The following is a 20465-nucleotide window of genomic DNA, read 5'->3' on the forward strand; positions in this document are numbered from 1 at the left end:
AGAAAAACAAACAGATGGGCCTGCAGTGATGTGCTTCCAGAGACAGAAATAAAGCTTTGTGTCTATCCCGTCAGATAAAAGACACTCAGGGGATATACAAGTATAAAAATACCACTAAAAAGTAGTCATACATCCTCTTAACTTCTGTAATTTTCTTTACTGAGACAGACTGGATGAAACCTGAGAAAGGTGAAGCTTTGCAGGAACACAGAAAACCCTTCTGATTGGCTTAAATCCCAGGCCAGTGGCAGTCTTATCTACCATCGCTGCATTTAAGTGAGTTTACTGTCACTTATTTTTCACCAGCATTGCATGTGTGTCCAAACTCCTGAGCAAAACTTGAAAAGTCACATGCCTAAAAGCAGGAATTGTATCTGCAGTTTGTCAAACAAGAATTACGGCAACCAACACAACACTTTTTTTCCCCACAAAGCATCAGAAACAGAAAAAAGTACAACTTTGTATAAAGACACCTTGACCAAATGTTAACCACTTAAAAAAGAAAAAAAAAAAAAAACCCACACACCTCATTTTCTACCTGCTCCTATAAAAAGGTACCTGGCCACTTGACAAACAACCTACAAAATGGGTTTCAGTCACACAGTCTTAACAAGAAAGCTATGACAAGCTCATTATATGCTACATGTAGAGAGGAGCTGCTAACTGCAGCACAGTAGCAGTAGGAGAAAAATGGGCACAAGCAAAGCTCAGAAAGATTGAAAAGAAAGCCTTTTGATCAGTTTCTTCTGAACATGTTTTCCTTTGTGTTGCTGCAGCTTTTGTATTTTTGTATAAAGCAGCCTCAAATTGAGACTAATTAGTCACCACTATCAGCAAATCTTTACTATTTATAATCCTGGCATTTATTCTACTGGGTTCTGTGCAGAACAGAAAATAATTGCATGTAAAAAAAATCTTACAATTTGAAGTGGACTTGAGTTGGACAGCTGCAGACCTGCTTTTTTTTCAGTGCTGAAGTTCATTCTGCAGGTTGTAGTAGCAATCAAGGGCAGAGGGACGGAGGAAGGCACTTGTATTTAGCCCCCAGAAAGACTGGATGATATTACAGCCCCTGACATGTGAGCACAGAGGGCAGGAGCTGCATTACTCCAAAGTCAGACCCTTTGCTAAGACATGGAAGCTCCTGCTCCGTGCCTTCGTGACATAACACGAGATCATATACTGTTCACGCTTGAATAAACTTGTGGTCCACACTGCACAGATATGTGAAAAGAAGAAGAGAGATCCCAGACCTCCACAAAAACATGCAAATTCAGTTTGTTCTACTGCGTTCAAATCACTTAACAACAACCTGTGTCAATCCATGAGACTACATTTCAACTAAAGGCAAATATTTTCCCACAATTATGACAAAGACAGGAATGCAAGAGGTTGACATGAATAACAGAGAGCAGAAAGTCAGAATAACTGGACAACTAGTAATAGAGTGAGTCAACCACAGGAGGAGAGGCATGAAACCCACACATGGCTTAGCGCCGCCATGTATCCAGCCGTTCATCTCAAACATTAAGCAGGTCTTTCTTTTGAGTTTACAAAGACGCTACCAGTTTGTCAACAAATAAAAGTGTTAGCATGGCTAAACGTGAAAATTAATGTTAACGTTAACGCCGTTGCTAACGGTTACAACTACGCTCCATGGAAAAATGACGTTCGTTGGCATGGACGTCGAAAAGTTAAAAACACTTTTAGTCGACATAAAGAAGTCGTGTAAAAATTCATGTACGTGTGTTAAAACGTCCAACTTTTTGGCCTGCAAAGCCTGTGGAAGTTAACAGCTAGTGTTAGCATGAGTAACTTTAGTGAAAACTCCGACCAACGACGTCGCTAACGTTAACTCAGCGTAACGGCAGCGGCCACTTCGAGGGTTTAAAAACAACCGGAGCAACACCCACAAGCAGCCCAAACTCTCCGATTTACCTTCGTAGCAGAGAATACCGATGTTGTTGTTCATCTTGTCCAGGTACTGGTAGTTCAACAGGTCCATTTTCGTTAGTAGCATTTATCGAGTTTTTACGGAAAAAAAGAAGGAAAAAAAAAAGAAAAAAGCTGCTTTTTTTCTTCTCTCAAGCGACGGTCAAAAAGCTAAAGGCCCAGCCTCCAACTTTACTTTGTCTAGAAACCCCCTTAATAAAATAAAAACCCCGCAGAGAGGACAGAAGAGGGATTTCCGCAGCTACTATGATTAGTTTAAGATACTTTTTTTGAACACACGCGTAAACGTATCGCGGCGATAAAGGGCAAAAAAAAGAGAGTAGCGTCAGTTCTCCTCACAGCCAGCTGTAAGTCGACTGCACTGACACGCAGGCTATGCTTGGTATGACTCCTGCGCTGCACCAGTGGTTTCCTCTGCTGCTCACAGGGGCGCACTGGGCATGCTCGCTAAATCCCTGGAGCGCCTCAAATATCAGGGATGTTTTACGCGCAAGATCAGCCCCTCCAAACACATCCAGAGAGAAAGAGAGTGGCAAGAGAGAGAGAGAGAGACCCGAAGAGCCGCAGAAATGTCGAATTGAATTTGAAAAGTATCACAAGTCCCAGTGTTGTAGTTTTGCCACAGGATGTTAAACATCGCTGAGATTGCTGAGGTGCAATAGAAGCCCAAGAAAGGAAAATAGAAGTGACAACTGAGGAGATTAAAGGTGCAATAAAAGTACGTTCAGGTTGCTGTGAGTTTATGACAAGGTGCGAGTCCCTGCAGGAGTATTATGAGAATAATATAGCGACAGCACAGAAGTTATAGGGCTTGGCAAGTCGCTTTGAATTGACTGTTTACAGATGTGGAAGAAGGGAGCTGAGAAACAAACACTGAGGGAAGGAGGACATTTTTACAAATCACTGGAAGGACAATGAAAACAGAAAAACACGCTTCCTTTTATGGGGTTTCTGCTTATAAACCTGGCAAAGATGATGGTTGCCCTCAGTCTGCTTTGTTTGTTAGTTTGCGCGTGCGTGTGTGTGTGTGTGAGTGTGTAGCTGCTTACAACAGAAACGAAAATAATATAACAGACTAGGGACTTTTCTTTATACCACAGTGTTACCTCAATTAGATATATGGGCATAGTAACAAATGTAAATAGAATATATTATATAACCTACATGAAGAACAAATGTGTGTAAATTGTCTATAGTTTTCTTATGGATGAAAACAAACTTTACTTCTTTCTTCTTCACTTCTTTATCAGTGTCTTAAAAAGTTACCAAGGCCCAGTGAAGTCTCAGAGTGGTTCTCTCCTGCCCCCTGGTGTTTGAGATGGGCTCTACACAGGTTTTATCCTCAGTAAAAAGGGGACTGATGTGGAAAGATCAGGAGGCAAATGGGATGAAAAGAGGAAATAGATGAATAGAATGTGAATATGACTGTCATCAGATTACATGGATTGTGTGGAAAGAGTTTCCTCCAGGGTATCTGACTGAGAAGATAATGGGCGGGGTGTGGCTGCGCTTCAGTGTGAGTTTACGCATTTGCCATGTGTGTGTTTCACCGTGACGCATACCCGTAAAACACACATATCGGGAAGTGAGAGGTGTCACTATTTTCTACTTGCTATGTTTGTTATTAAGCATCAAAACACCACGACAGATTCCTCGTATGTGAAAACCTATTTGGCAACAAAACCGATTCTGGTTGTGATACCTGAAACCTGCCACCTCAATGGTTTCGATTTTCAAGTCAAATTTTAATGTACCGTATTCTTAAAAATAATAAAAAATGGCATCTAAAATGAGAAGAAATCATTCACCAGTTCTACAAAAAGAGAAATCAGTGTGAGAAATGACCCGGTGCTGCATTCCAGCTCTTTTCCTTGGTGAAACTGCTATAACCAAATACAAACAAGCTGAGCACAGAACAAGGAAACTAAATTATGAGAAACCAAGAGGAAGAGATCTAGAAGAAGAGATAAAGCTTTCAAGGCAGGTGGATTTATTTTTCTATCCTGAGCTTCAGGCAGGGTAAAAACACAAAATTCATCAGGCAGCGTTTGACACAGACATTATGGCTGCTTCACTGACCTCTGTCACACTAAAACAGGCCTCTCCTAACTTCTAGCAAAGCTCAAAAATGGATTAACAGACTAATTATACAGAGGGCTTGTTTACCCCCCCCATCCATCCTCTCATGCAAACACACACACACACACACACAAGCCACGACTACAAAACAAACACCAACACAGTGTGTGCACATCTACACAGACGCACTCATACATCTACCCTTCTCAAACACACATCATTCCACATCTTTCCAAACACCTCCCCCCTTTCTTTCTCGTACACAAGTACACACAAAAGGCCTCTCCCCTCCTCCCTCGCGGCCTCCCCCTCTAACGGTGAACTAAGGAACGTGGTTCTTGTCTCATTGAACAGCCATTGTTTCCAGTTTCACACACAACACGGCTGAGTTCAGACAGAGGGTTCATTCAGTGCTGCTGGAGCTACTACAGCTGCTGCTGCAGGTTACAACTGACTCAGAGGCCCAAACGTCTCAAAGGAAGAAGCCTGAACCCCCAATTTGTTGTCTATTGCCAAATTCGTATTGCATCAAGTGTGTGAAAACATACAGAAAAAGTTGTTCAAGGAAGCAAAAATGTAATTAAAAAACTCTAATAAGACCTCAGCTGGTTCAGGTGCACGGCAACTCATACATCCTGCAAACATCTTCACACATATTCTGCTGGAGAAGACAGCAACAATAGATTTCTGCTTTATTTAGATAAAGCAGCACCATTACGGGTAATTTCTCCACAGGAAAAAGCGACACCATGTTACAATTATAATCCTATAAGTTATATACATTTATTTGAAGTCACTACTAATAACTATGATGGAGTTTTTTAACCTTTATCATAACCAGGTATAGTCCCACTGAGTTTAGAGGCTTCTTTTATGACATATAAATGGCCAATGCAGCAGTATGAAAGCTATCAACAAGATCTGTCAAGTATGAAGAAAAGCAGATGTGATACAAAATCTAAATCAGCATAATAAGACCAAGAGGTGTCTTCAATACAATAAATAAATAAGGCTGAAATTATTCAGAGGTGACATTTTTAACAGATGTCTGATGATACTGTAGGATGATTCTTTCAAACTGCATTAGTTAGAGTATGACTAGTTAGAGTAGTTTTATGTTTTAAAGAGGCAAAACAGCTAAATCTGAAGCAATTGTCAGAAAACAAGGGACATAAAAATTCAGCAGGTTGCCTTGAAAAAAGGTCTGAATCTAAAAGTCTGATCAGCATCCACAGGTAGCTTTATCTTAAAACATTTAAACTATGCAGCAGACCAGTCAGACACTAGCACAGAGTCCTAGACAGTTCAATGAGGCAGCTCAGCGGAGCTCCCCGTAATGACATAATGGCTCATAATTGACGTAATCTCTTAAGACTGTCAAAGAAAGCTAAAATGTATCATCTGGATGGTGAATTGTTGACCACCTGTGCTTTGGCTCCCCAATTGCCTAAAATGGACTCAGTGTGTGTTTTCACTTTTGCCCAGACTTTGTGTCTCTCATGCAGTAAATTGGACGACTGAGTGACCCGAGGATGACTATGACTACCTTTACTTTGTGTGTACAACATAGGGCATGCTTACAGAAATACTAATCAGCCATCAGAAGTTAAAAAAAGTGTCACATTATCAATTAAAGTTGACTCTGCCTGATCAAAATGAAACTAATCGTATGAAAAACACTTGTATTACCAAGTACTTCAGTCCAGTTTAGTATTTCTGCTGCTTATTAGATGCACAACATGTTTCCCTCTGGCTGCTCCATTCGCTACTCATTTGTCTTTCAATTATCCCAAATACTTGACTTAAAGCTGACTTAAAAAGGGAAATACAGTCTCTAACACAGTGTCTTTGTTCTGGCTTGGCATGTCGTAAGACTGAATAAGTATACTGAGGAGATTAATGGTTACACAACAAGTCGACGAAATTCCACCTGTTTCTTCCATAGGGACAAGTTGTTACACATAACTTAGCCTACTGTGGTAATAACCTTTTCTCCTCAGCGTTTGCCCAGTGTGACTCAGGAGCAAAGAGCTTGCTGTGAAGCTAATGACCTATAGTGATGTCAGCTATAGGAAAAGGCAAGCTGTGGTAATGCTGTTGTTAAAAAAAAAAAAAAAACCTGAAGCATGTCATACTAACTTCTGTGGAATAGCATCACTGCATGAACACAAAACCTCATTTTACCAATGAATAATTCAACTACTACATGCGTGAGCTGGTTTGTAGTATCCTTTGGCATTACAAAATAAAAGTTCGAGTTGAACCTCTGTAATCTGATTTGATCTCTACTCTCAAAATGAAATGGGTATCGGATCTATCAGTGCACACGCTTACTCATTCATATATCATTTAGCTGTGTGGAGACACATCTGCCCTTCATCTCAGCTGGAGAATTCCTGCTTTCCTCTCATTACTACCTTCACTTACTTCCTGCTGGTCTATTTATTTATCTAATCTATCAGGACAAAGCACAACTGCACCTACTTAATGTCCCGTGGTGTTGAATGTCTCTCTCAACAGGTCTGGGCTTCTCCTGGGAGTAGGTGTGTCTGGATAACAACACACTGCAGAGGCCAGGTGGTGATTCATCCTAATTCCTTATTAACATGCTCCAGTGTTGTGACACAAACACTGGCAGAATAAAAGACCACAGGATGATGGTAGAGTGTGGAGAAAAGACGCTTGACTTGCTTCTGCCTTTCTCACTTTTCCTGCTTCCTTCCTGGCATTTCCATTGAATTTATTTCCGAAATGACCTTTACATCTTGTTGAGGATGGATAAAGGAAGAGTGAGTTCCTTTAAACTTGATTTTTGACATGATCTTTAATAAGCCAGAGTGGAAGAACTCAGAGATCACAGGCCAAATACTTGACTACTTTATGGTACCCTCTGTTGAAACACCAACACACCACTACTTTGTTTACACGGTGACACAATGGACTGAAGACACTCTGAAATATGTTGTTTCAGCTCTTGGAGGCGGTAACAGGTTAGATTACACATATAACATAAAGTCACCAGAGCAGGACAGACCTGAAGCAGAAGTTAGGATACTGTACTGAGCTCGGCTTTCTGTGAGGACATTTACATCATCTTTCTGAGCATTCAGAGGCAAAATTACACAGCTGCAACAAGACACCCTCACAGAAGGTTCCTGGGAGTGTTCCTGGGAAATATCAGGTTGCTCCACGGAAACAATGACAACAACAGGTGATTGTGTGGAAGTGAAGCTGTTCGGTCATTTCCCACCTTTGTGTTTGTCTGTGGAAACCCTGTCGGACGTTGACAAATCCAAGGTTTTGTTTATTATTAAACACCAGCTCAGCATTCATTCACTTGCTGCGGGTATGTTCAATTTCAGCAATTATGTAATCATATTACATTGTACATTATGTTTCCTTTACGTGAAGTTGCAGGATCAAATTCTAACATGTAAATCTTTCTAAAATACTTATTTATAAATCAAGACCATGCAGGGAACGTAGCTTCTGGTATGATACATACCTAGGCACTAATAGCTGGTACATGATAATCCAAATGTACAATACAAATGTACTGCTTTTCATGTTATAGCCCATCAAACATCAAGAATACTCTTGTTTTTGGATGGCGAATATGCTTTATAATATACTGTAATATCGCGTAGCAGTGCCACTTAAAAGGACCATCACGCCAACAATCATCATGGTTTCTCAGTATTGTTTAATAATCTGCAGTGACAGACACAAGATAAACCAGCTGAGGCTGTCGCAGCCATGACATCTAAATCTGTACTGCCGCTCCTCCTTACAGCCAATCTGTGCTGCCTCTCTTTTACCATTTCAACAAACCATCTCACTCTTTTCTCAAAGTGACCTGCTGTCTACCTGTCCCCCCTCAATTTAACAAAGCTCTTCTCTTACAAGGCAATATCAGGCCTTGGCAGCCTTTGTTAAACGTCCATCCCCGAACCTCTTCTCTCCTCCAGATCTTTTTTCTCTCACTCTCTGGTCAATGAGTGCTCTCCCTCCTTCCACCTCCTCTTCCCCTCCAGCCTGCCTACCAAAATTTGTTTATAGCATAAAGAAAACAAACATGAGGCAGACTCTGGATGCACTCTCACACGATGCAAGATTATCTACTCTATATTATTACAGGTATGCAACTGCCTGGTACGCAGCTGAGATCTGATTGCATGATGCAAGTCTTTTCTGAGCAGTAAGCTGAGACTGATGTGTCTCGTATGGGAACAGGAAAGGTGTAAAGGATAGCACGTGCAGAGCAGTGACACCTCTTTTCAACAGAGCATTCACTCTTTCAGGCTAAAATGGCATATCCAGCGTTTAGATGAGCCTTTTGAGGCTGGTCAACGTTTGTTTTATTGGTAATTCAAAGAAGATCAACCATTTCAAACACATAAGACCAAGCATATCTTATTTCTGGTAATGGAAAATGGTCAGTGCCTCTACTGACCACCAGGACATATGACAACATTCTTGCCATGCTAACAGTTAGCTGGCAACAAACTGACCCCAGGGGCTTATCATTTATTGGCTAAGACAGCTCCTACGTGGGACAGCAGGCTCTGTGCCATCACCACTCATGTTCTGCATCTGCGCTTGGATTTACAGCCTCAGTGCGCTCACATGTTGTCAACACAACCTTATCACCGGATGCCAAGGCTACAAATACTACACATACTTCTCTGAGAGGAGTGTGTTCACAGACACATCAGGTATTGCCATGTACCACCTTTCCTGACTTCTTCAAAATAATTGATTCTCTGGGGAAAACACCACCAATCCTCCAATTAATATTAAAATAAGAGGGAAGAGAAAGACAATAAATGCATAATGATTAATGTTTCTTTAAATGTGTTCACTTAAACTCAAAAGAAGTTCAAATGTAATAAATGCTCTGTTGTATTTTTATGTTGTGTGCTAGCTCAACTGTGGAGCCATTAATCAACTCAAGTGACTTCACGAGTCAAAAAGAAAACTCAATGTGTCTCAGCAGTAATACTTCTTCAGCTACTGCAAAGGTTAACTTCATCTTTGTGAGAAGCTTCGCAATCCTGTTTCATTCCATTCTGAGTAACTATGGCGAGTGCTATCAAAAAGAGAAGAATGCAAAGTATGTGTGGTCAGCACGGCCCTGAGAAACAGCTCCCTCGCTAAGACAGCAGAGCTGGTATGGGACCAGCGAGCGTGGCATTTACTGAGAGCGAACGTGGGACATGAGTTCTGAGAAGCAGCCACAGCCTCAAATTCAAGCAGCCACTGTTATCAGGGGAGGACCCATTAAAACCTGAGAATCTGACCACTTGACTCAGCTGCTGCATCGGGATCGAGAAGCTCCGTCTATGAAACAACTTTGCCTTTTCGGTGTAGTGGATGACTTTTCATTGTTTGTTCTGAAAGATGTATAATAGTGAAACTTCTTGCTGGCAAGTGAAAAGCATCAATCAGAGAGTGTAAGAGAGGGGACATGTGGCGATCAACATCCTGCAGCCAATAGAGCAGTTTACAGTGACAAGGAAATCACTGCAAGGGAATTTACCATATCAAATTTGGGAGAAAAGATAGTGTTCTAAACATAGATAGCACAATGAAACAGCCATAAATTACTGAAATCACATCTTTTCAAACATAGCTACAGACAACCATTCCAGAAATTGTGAAAAAAAAGTGAAAAACATGTTGTCTCGTTTAGGATGAAACGCAGTCAACAATTCAAAATGACTACTGGTACGTAAATGTACCGAGAAATTTTTTTGGTCAAAGTGCAAAACAGAAATGCCGTGTGTAGAGAAAAATAAGGGTCGGTTGTGTTTAACCTCGTGACTTGCAACTGTGACCCTTTTGACACTTGACCTTTGACCTCGTGACCATGGCAGCCCCTTGCCCCTCTACTCTTAATGGCCGCCTGCTGAACCACGACACTTAACAAAGCGGTGACGATGACGTGAGTCCCTGTGCGTGTGTGTGTGTGCAGCTGTCAACAGTGAGTTAAACTGCAGAGGGAAGCGTATCTAGAGGCACAGAAGGAGGGAGGGAGGAGGGTAGGACAGCAAGAGATGGACTGGTGGTAAGGAGGAGTGACTGGGAAGCTGTTCATCTTGAAGTACTAAACATATTTATGTATACACAGTTTACATTTAAACCAGGCTCTCAGCAGTATGATTGTGCAGTGAGCAGCACAGGCAACCCACCTCTAGGGTGGCCCGTGCAAGTAACAAGCCTTTGTAAACTCTAATCCCCATTCGTTTCACTAGAATCAAAATAAATGATGTTACTATTGTGCCAGTGCTCCCATGAAACCACTGAGGGAAACAGCTAGCCTGGCTCTTGCCAGCGATACAAACTCTGCTCGCAGCATCTCTAATACTCATTACACATGGAGGAATTAATTTACATGTTTCATCCAACTCTCTGCAACAATGCTAATAAGCTAAGTCTTGCTTTAATGTATGTAGGCTACAGTTTCAGTATTTTCAGACCACAATGATGAAAATACACAACATACCATTATAAATGAGGCACTGCAGTGCAACAGAAATGTCCTGGCCCGCAAATCATGTTCTCCAGATGTAAAAGGAACATGCTTACCACTAAAACCAACACACTATGACAGAATACTGTCCACAAGAAAGGGAGTAGATTCTCCTTAGGTGGCACAGTGGCACAAGCAGTAACACTGTCGCCTCACAGCTAGAAGGTCCAGGTTCGAATCCCGCTGTGGGCACTGGTGGCGTGTCCTCCGCCACCGCCTTCAGTGCCCGCTGCTCGAGGGGCCTTTCTGTGTGGAGTTTGCATGTTCTCCCCGTGCTCACCAGGGGTATCCTTCATAATACCCCCACTAAAAACATGCAAGAAGATCACCACCTGACCAATGGTGACAAAGAGAGTCGGGTCCCCGGGCGCCGCTGTTAGCTGGCAGCCCACAGCTCCTGGTCTGCCGTGGAGGAAGGCAGACGATGGATGGCTCAAATGCGGAGAAATGATAATTTCACGAAGCATGGCGTGTGCATTTGCATGATGTTGTGTGTGTGATAAAAATAAAGTATATTTCTTTTCTTTCTTCTTCTCTTAAAAAAAAAAAAAAATCGAGACGCACTGATTTGTTAAAGTGAAAAAATGTTTGACCCTGAGGGAGATAACAAAATGGTCTTGGTGTTATGCAGCCATGATAATAAAAGTCTTCTGTGTATTGACAAAGCAGTGTGCATGTGTGTTTTGGGGGAAAGCCCACTCCTGGTCTTGTGGACAGTATCAGGCCTGTCCATGCATCAGGAGCAGCTGCTCTGTGTTTCATTGGTTTTTGTGCTGTTAGATACTAATGACTCTTCTTACCTTATTTTTTATAACACTGTGACAAACTTTTATCAGCTCTGTCCATCACAGCATCTGACCCACCACAACCATTTAGGAGCAGCGGGTAGACCAACACGCCCCAAACTTCTGTTTTTAGGCCAGTGCCTCTGTCAAGGGCGATGGCAGGATTCCTACAGTGATGTTTCACATACTGGAAATGTCTTCTATGATGAGAAAGAAGGAGATAAAACAGGTGCGAGAGAAGAAAAGCAGGAGTGTGGCAATAATGTCTGAGGTAAAGCACTGCTCTATGCATCGTCTATGCATCACTTTGACTTAGTCATCCGTGAGATTGTTATAGCACTCATAAAAAACTGCTGATAACCAAGATTTATCAACTGCAGACTCCTTGACCCACACACACACTGACAGCAGGCGATAACTCAAACACTAAGAGTTAATAACATCATCGTGCCCCATTAATCAATAATAAGGCAACAGACACTGACTGGGAAGCAGGCTGCAGTAAAACACAGCTGGTGTTTGAGACAATAGAGGAGACATTTCATGCATACTTCAACTTTTTTTGCACGTACACACAAATTTGAGGACACAAACAAAAACTACAGCATGCATATGCAACTACACTAGACGCCTGTGAGCTCCACTTTGTCCGCTGATGTTTGGTTTATGACTGTTATGTTCGCAGCAGACTTCTGCCAAGAACTCATAAATTACGGCGAGTCGCTCACACACTTAGCAGGCAGATCAGTGCATGTCGAATTGTTTGATCAGTGGTGGCAGCAGCACCTTGTCTACTGAGGAAAATTAAGCTACTCTGTCATAGTCTGTGAACATAAAACCAGTAAACACGGATCTGAGAACAGAATAAAAAGACTGAGCCTGTGTGTAGACGTGCTGCTGACAATCATTACAATGTGTTATCTGTTTGTCAGTCAACTGGCAGGTGCAAAGGGTTATCGAATTTATTAAGAGATGGGGTAGCAGTAATTCTTCCATAGGCATCAGTGATACCATCAGGGAGTTTGTATATCTATTGCCAAAGACTGAGAGGAAGAAGTACAGCATGGTGAACTGTGTGAAGACTCAACACTGATAAGACCTTGACATGCACTTCACACACTCTGGGCCGAGACAAGTGATATTACATCTGACTAGGCCACTTTAAGTATTTGCTTAACACCTACAGTTAGTGGATTTAAACAGTGGAAGTACCACAAGTGCAATGTGTTGTGTGAACACTTCAACATTTTGTGAATTATGTTTATCTGCTTTGTCACCAGGCTGAGAACATTGCTACCTTATATCTGCCTGGTATGTATGGAGCTATTGCCAGAAGCTTAGCTTAGCTTAGCTTAGCTTAGCTTATTTTAGCATAAAGACTGGAAGCCAGGGGAACTCAAGTTCTATCCAGAATCAAATAAAACCAAATATCATTCAAGATAAGATAAGACTTTATTGATCCCACACTGGGGAAATTCAGCCGTTACAGCCAGCAAGTATTACCAAAAGCAAACACAATGCCATAAAAGGGTCAAGATAAAAAAAAGTGTACAGGATACAGAACAGAAAAACATCTATGTATATGTAGATTATGTACAGAGAAAACTACTCATGTCATACAGTATGTGCTGCACTATTTCTTGGCTAGAAGCAGTGACTTCCTGTTGTCTTGCTTCACCCTGAGGTTGCCAACCAACAGCAGAGACTCCTGCAACTATCGAACTATTTTGTTAACACTGTTATGCAAAAGTAGACTAAATAAACAGCAGGCATGTGTAATATGTGCCACAGGGAATTTTGGACCTTGGTAAAGAATGCTCACACTGGTTTTAGCAATCCTGTAAAAGGAGATTATTGGATGCCTAAATTGCTTTAAAACTCACTTTATTTTTGTCGTGACTGTCTCAGTCACTAAAACATCCAAGGGCCACTTCAAGCATTAAAGTTTACATTCTCTTAATGCCAAAACACCTTATCAGGCTGTGCAGGGAAAATGAGCGACAGAGTTATGCTGCTCACTACGTAGGCTTATACGTGCTGTCATGACCAATACCTGTGCTGTGTTGCGCAGGCAGCATTGGGAAATATCTGTCAGAAATATAGACAGGCTGGAGGGCAAACCCACACCTTGTTGAAAAAGCTCTACACACCCAAAACCCATCCCACTCACGGGCATGAATCCTCGGTCAAATTACCTCCCACCTAGAAAACTGTTTGCCTCCAGCACGGTTTAGACAGAGTACCATGATGCAAGTTCTCCGATTTCACTTTCAGAGTTGATCTGACTATAAACAACTAAGCATCGACAAGCTCCGACTAGCCTTGACTGCTCTCTTACAGAGAGGACGATCAGCCCTTAAAAAGTTTACATTTGCAAAGTCTAGCTAACCTATCTTGCAGTAGTTCATTCATATACAACTTTAAGTGAGGACCCCCAAGATTAGGACTATGGCAGGATCTGGTAGTCTGGTCCACCTCAGTGTGGACCTGCACTACAGGATCACATGACTGAGTTACAGTTTGCCTGCCTGCCCAGTGACAGAATATGATTTTCTGTCCAAATTTTGGCCCAAGTAGGCTATCCAACACGATTCAGATGAAAGGAAAGGAAATCCAGCAAGGATCAGATTCAGCTGAAGGTTTCTGAGTCTGCTCAGGACCTGTCGCATGTTTTAAATGTTTGTTTCTATCAAAAAACAACTCATGCAGCTCTGTGAGGCTGTACTTAGGCACCGAGGTGCTTGAAGCTAAAGGCTAACGTCAGCTCACATGCTCAAAATGACAATGCTAACACACTGATGTTTAGCAGGCGCATGTTAACCATGTACACAATCTTAGTTTGGCGTGTGCGCACGCTACCATTTGCTAATCATGTCATTCGTTTCAGAGCTATTTAGTCATAAAGTATTGGAGAAAAAATTGACATGATGATGCCGTCAGATTAGATCAGATCAACAACATCAGCAGGATTTATCAGCAAATTTAGAGAGCGGAGATAAAATTTCAAGATTTTCTGTATCTACCAATTACTTGCACTGATATTCAGTGCTTTAAAGCACTACTTCTCTTCACCAAGAGCTAGGAAAAGACTGGTGGGGTTTGAACAAACCATGGAAACTGTAACAATGAAGGGGAGATTCTGTGAGTGTGTGTGATTGTGTGTGTTTTCTCTAAACAAACAAGCGGAATTTCAGTGTACAGCATGTGTATCTCTGCGTGTGCAGAAGTAGAGCAGAGGGCACTGCAGATCTCAGCCAACCACCTTCTCTTGGCACCAGTTCTTCTTTTGTTGTGGTTCCTGTCAGAAACAAAAGGTCCATATTCCATCTCGTCAGTAGGGCCCTAAACCACCGGCCCTCTTTGGAATGACTGGCTTTGATCTGACATCCAAGACCCAACAAGCATTGTCAAGGCGTGCTGACAGGCTATGTCTCTGCGTTCACACTAAAACCAAAGACATTTCTCTAAAAATGTACTCAAAACTGCTAGAATTTAGAAAGCACTGAGCTACAAACAAAAATATTTTGATGTGTTCTTAGAACTGCAATCCAGACAGTTTAAGGTTGACTTCAAATACAGGTTTGCTTCCAGGAAGGGTGGAGCACACTGCGAGATCTTCCAAGTAGTCACCAAAATTGCTATGGGGTGATGGCAAGCATTAAGTATTTCCCCGCATTCACCATTAAATATAAGGCACAGATTATCTCACTGCTTTCCGAGTAAGTAATTACTGTATATTCAAGGTCAGGACTATTTGACTTAAGACCTGTGAACAGTTATTCACAGACAGCTTGTCCTCCAACCAGAAGGAGGGAATTCAAGCTCACTGACAGCAAGGATCAGACCTGCTGGAGTGTGTGCATATATGGCATGTGTGTAAGTATTGGAGATAGTTTGATCTTTAGTTATTCATAGACATTCATATCAGTTCAAGTAACTAAATTACTGCATTATCAATATACCACACAAGGGATAGGCGATTGGATGAACATATCAGATATCAGTGATTGGCTGAGTCTATCGCCAGTTGCACCGCACACACACGCACCTATGCAAATATATTAGTTGTTGGTTGATGATGGCCATTGGAAAGGTTTTATGTAGATTCAATTATTTCTGTATGTGAAAAACATGTAGAAGAGGTGAAAGTGCTGTTTTCAGCCCTGCCTTGATCTTGCCAGTCAGGCTGCATCTGGCCTCAATGACCTTCTCGAATAAGTCAGAGCAGCCCTGCCTGTGAGGCACAACCGAGGGCAAAAAAAGAGACCGCGAAGCACTCACTGCTGTGAGGGTATGGTAATAACTGAAGATGAACATGTCAACATTTCTATCAGCTGCCCCTCATTTGGATTATCGTGGCTCGTTAGACAACACTGATTAGAGAAATTTTAGCGAGTGCAATAAACTGCAAAAGTAAGTGGAGATGATATCCTCGTGTTTAAAAGGCATGCAAAGTGAACTGGCGTGTGCATTCTTCTTCTGGAATCATTACAGTATGAAAACACATTACAACAGCGTATTTAAATACATTAACCCGCAGGGCAGGACAGAAATGTAGATCTAAAGCTTTGATATTTCAAACTGTAACAAATGTGGGTTGATGCCTTCTGCTCTGTGAAAAAAGCTGTTGCTGCTATCAAGCCATCACGAGTGTTAGACGTGCAAACTCCAAGTACAGTCACTTCAAATTAAGCAGAAAAAATCTCAAAAGGTTCAAGTCCAAATTTTAAGAAAAATCTGTCTCAGTGTAGACAGAATTTTAATTTTAGATAAGCACCCATGTTCAAGCAGCCTGAATTAATCTGGGCCAAGGCCAACAATCTATTTTGGGATATTATTATAGTATATTTTCCATTTTAGAAGCGAGTAGCGCGACCTCAGACCAGTGCATTATTCATGTGACTGTAATTTCATTTCCCTCAAGACAGCATTTGTGTAATAACCCGAGAAATACATTTCCAACTGAGAGGGGTTATCCGCAGGAGTGTGGTTTAAAAAATTGAACAATGCTTTCCATCTGAAGGTCTAAATGTTGTGAACTGAAACACTGGCTCTCACAAGTCCCGCCTGGTCCTTCTGAGCTACAGCGGCTGTTGTGATGGCCAAGCCTCACCCTGTTCTGTGGCAAGTGCTCTGGTGTCAAGTGCAGCACAGGCATTGCGAAGGCTCGGCATACATGCAAAGAAGTAGGCAGAGGCTATTGACTCAACAGCCTGTTGGCCTGGTTGGTTTCTGACTAGCTAGTTGGGCAGACTAGCTGGTTGGTTAACTGGCTTTGTAGGTTGGCTGGATCGCTGACCCACCCATTTCTCCCGCTCTATTGTGGAAACGGGTCGAGTGCATTGTCTTTGGACAAAGAGGCCATGCACGACCCACAACAAAAAGTGACATCAGGGCAGGGGAAAAAACAAAAACACTGCAGGGGAGCAAGGGAGCAGAGGAGGAGGGGAGGAGCGCTCCCATGCCATTTAACTCAGAAGTGCAAGGAAGCTGATATTCGGCTCATTTAAGCCAAAGCATTATGGGAAAAAACTGGTGACAAGGGAGACTTTATACAGCTGAAGCTCTTTCTAAATATCCCGTCTCTAATACACCAAAGAACACACCTGATGATCTGAAAGGTTCCTGTATGTATGCTGCAAATTCCAAGTTGATCAATCAATCCCTCAATCAGCATTCATCTCTGAAAGAGACCTTAAATAAGGAACTTGAAGAACTTACTTTCTCAATGTGACACGGCTGTAACAGGAGCTCGCTTGCACTTCTACCAAATTAAAATATTCATGGGTCTTAATGGAATTCAGTACACCGTTTGGCTTTTAAGAACGCAAATCGTGGTGCTCCCTGATGTCTGTGGAGATTCAAATTCCTTCTCAACATAAACAAATTCATACAAGAAGAAATCACAAATCCACCTGCTTGTCATTCCCAGTAAATGCCTCCTCTACGACTGTGATCCAGGTTTAAATCCTGCACAGCCAGAAAGCACTTATTAAATGCATGTTGCATGAAGTGCAAAGCTGTTGAGGAGAACCCCCAAAAAACAACAAACTACACACCAGCACAGATCAAGTATCAGTGCGATCCACTCAGTGTTAAGTGTTCTTGAAAGACTCACTCAGCCCTGGGACCTGCTGGCTGTGGAGAGGCCTGCTGACACGGATTGGCCATTTCTCCTTAATCTCGGAAGGAATTTTTGTTTTTTTCAAATGCCAGAAGTCCCCAGACATGATTAGGAGAGGAGAAAACAAAAGACAGAGGGAGACAGGAGGCAGGGAGACTGAGAAAGAGGGAAGAAGATGGACAGAGATCAAATGGGCAGTAACGCAGACAGGATGGGAAGACGCTGAAGTGGAGGGAGACACAGAGAACCACCCCACCCTGATTCCAGTGAAAGCAGGTTAAAACAAGCAAGCAGCAGGTTAAAAAGCAGTGCTGATGGCGGTTGAGTGCGGTTGGTCTTATTTGCCTGCGTATCTGCAACTGCAAGCTCGCACAGCACAAAGATGCCTATTGTCTTATGGCCGAAAACGGGGCCAAGGCTTATGGCTGAGCATAATGTTGCACTTCATCAACATGTAACGCGCAGAGCGCCTTCTGACAGTCCAGACAGAAAAAGCCACGAGTCTGAACTCCACTTCTGCTGACACACAAGACACAAGAGGAACTGAGCAGTCTGATCAAACTTACTCTCTTCTTCATTCGCATGAACAAATGATGCTGCTCTTGACAGAACATCCAGTGGCGTCTCCATGCTTGGATGCCTGTGGGACAGAGGGGAGGGCACCGTGCTGAAAATGTTAAGGCGGACTGAGAAGTGTGTGGCTTTCATCTCTATGTAGCATTTTAGTAAATACTTAGTTCATATCTGATAGCTGAGGAGTCATTAAAGAGCTCCAAAACTGTACTTACAATAACAAATAAAATCACTATTATCACTAGTATCATTTCAAATTCTTCAAAACCAACACGATACTAAGTTCTGGCACTGATACCAAAATAAGACTTTTTTTAGTAGCACAGTTACTTTATAACTTTATATTTTATTAACTCGAGCAGCTGGAACTTTGCCAGAGCAGCAAACAGTCTTCCCTGATTCATATCTGCACTGCAAATAATAATTAATTTGCCAATTATTTTCTCAATGGATTAATCATTTGGTCTGTAAAATGTCATCATAAGTCACCATCATCATAAGAACCAGTAAAGTTTTGGCACGTTTGCTTAAAATGACAATTAATCGATTCATTTTCTATCTGCCGCCTAGTTGATTAATCGACTGATTGCTGCAGTTCAAATACAAAGAATATCATAAGACACAAGAGGGGCTGTTCTGCAGGAGTACTTCTGATACTTACAGTAACTACACTGTGCATGTAATACTTCTACTTTAGTGAAGTTTCAAACGCAGTACAAAAATACAAACTTTTGTCCTATAGTGTAGATTATTTGAGACCTTCCTGTGATGTTAAAGCATTTCTTTTGGATCTGCGTCCCTCAGTGTTGAGCCTTCAGCCTGGCTGCGCTATGAAAGGTATTTGTGAATTAAGAAGAAAAAAAAGAAAACGCTCCAGCGCGCTTCTCTTCCCTCTTTCTGCATTCCTGAAATACCTTTCCCTCATGTTTCCAGGAAAACAGCGTTTTTGAGAGAAATTATAATTACGCTTCGCGCTGAACTGCAAAAGATTTCGGGTTAATTGTCCTATAAAAAAAAAAAAAAAAAAAACCTCTAAGGGGGGCGAGTAAAGAAAGGTTTTGACACGACCTGAAACCGATTAGTGGTATATGACCAGCAAGTGCGTCCGCTTTTATTCCCACCAGCCATTTATTTATATCAACCTGACTCACTGCTTCCTTATCGGGCCCTTAAGTTGTGTCCAGGACGGCAAAGTGAAAGGAAAAAATTAAAGCTTCAACTTGACTTGACACTGTGAAAGCGATTAGGTTTCACTCATTTCCACTTCACCGAGCACAGAGACAACGACATGTCCCCACATCCCCGCAGGAAACAAGGCGCCTGGAGAGGTTTCTTGACGTGAGAAAAGTTTGGGAAGCAGCCAACGCCGCTTCATATCGTGAATGAAATTTCCCCTTGGTAAAAGCAGGCGGACATTATCTCAGCGCAGTCTCCACGAACATGCGGGATATTTCCCATAAAACTGAGCGTATCTGGAGCGCGCACTCATCGCGCAAACCCGAAACAATGTCAGACACAACTTCACGTTTAGCACCACGTACCTCCTTCAAGCGCCACTTTGCTGTCTTCCAGTATGATCAGATCCACGCGGAAAAAATAAATAAAAACAAAACACGGGAGCGGATAAATATCCCACAGAGACTCCAAACAAAAGCCGCCGTGCTTGGACGAGGAAAGACAATAGTAGCAGGAGCTGTCTGTCGGGACAAACTTGGTTGTAGGCTAAACGAGGAAGAGGAGGAGGAGGAGGAGGAGACGGGAGGGAGGGAGCGAGGGCAGGAATGCCTGGAATGATGGAATTCAGTTCCTAGCAGGTGGTGAAAGTGAAGCGCGCTGATTGGTGGAGGGCTGAGGCGATGACATCAGCATATATTATGATAATAAGAGCGTTGCATCACATCCTCTGAAGGTTAGGCTGCTGTCACCGTGTTTATGACTGCAGGAGGCTGAGGTGCTGAAACATTTAGTGGATGATTTGAGGACAGCTCGTTGCTAATGCTTTATTAGTGCCTTTGAGCAAGGCAGTAAAAGCTTTAACCCCTCAGTTGAATGTTTATTTAAATCATTAGTTGTTGCTCTTCTGGGTTTCATATTAAAACATACTGCAAATAAAAGCAAACATGGTACCACTTTACATTAAGTCCCCTCTCTTACCATTTACAAGCAGCATATATACATCTAATAAATGAGTAATAACACACTGTCATGTACACAGCATTAAGTTGATATTCATAATACACTAATAAACAGTTATATCTGCCTACAATTACACTATAGTGAGTTATAAACATGCATTAAATGTTTATCTACTGCTTATGAATGCAAAGTAGAAGTGCAGTCTAAAGCATTTACAATATCACCAATAAAATTACATCCAAACATTAAATTAACAGTGAAATATCAAAATAGGAATAAATCT

The 20465-nt window shown here is 42.0% G+C and overlaps 1 protein-coding gene across 3 annotated transcripts in view; it reads right to left on the reverse strand.

Annotated features, from left to right (window-relative positions):
• The window catches only part of vgll4b (vestigial-like family member 4b), a 42313-nt gene extending 22604 nt beyond the window's left edge, over positions 1 to 19709 (reverse strand). Inside the window, exons 1-2 of one of the 3 annotated variants that reach the window (XM_070959012.1) lie at positions 19588 to 19709; positions 18040 to 18113 (exon numbers count right to left, since the gene is read on the reverse strand). In XM_070959012.1, the coding sequence (XP_070815113.1) occupies positions 18040 to 18103 (64 nt within the window). In that variant the 5' untranslated portion in view covers positions 18104 to 18113; positions 19588 to 19709. Of the gene's footprint in view, positions 1 to 1938; positions 2377 to 18039; positions 18114 to 19587 lie in introns of those variants that run through there. The other 2 variants (XM_070959013.1, XM_070959011.1) reach the window with 2 other exon arrangements.
• Between the last annotated feature and the right edge of the window lie 756 nt (positions 19710 to 20465).

This window comes from Chaetodon trifascialis, chromosome 3, assembly GCF_039877785.1.
Source record: "Chaetodon trifascialis isolate fChaTrf1 chromosome 3, fChaTrf1.hap1, whole genome shotgun sequence".
NCBI lineage: Eukaryota > Metazoa > Chordata > Actinopteri > Chaetodontiformes > Chaetodontidae > Chaetodon > Chaetodon trifascialis.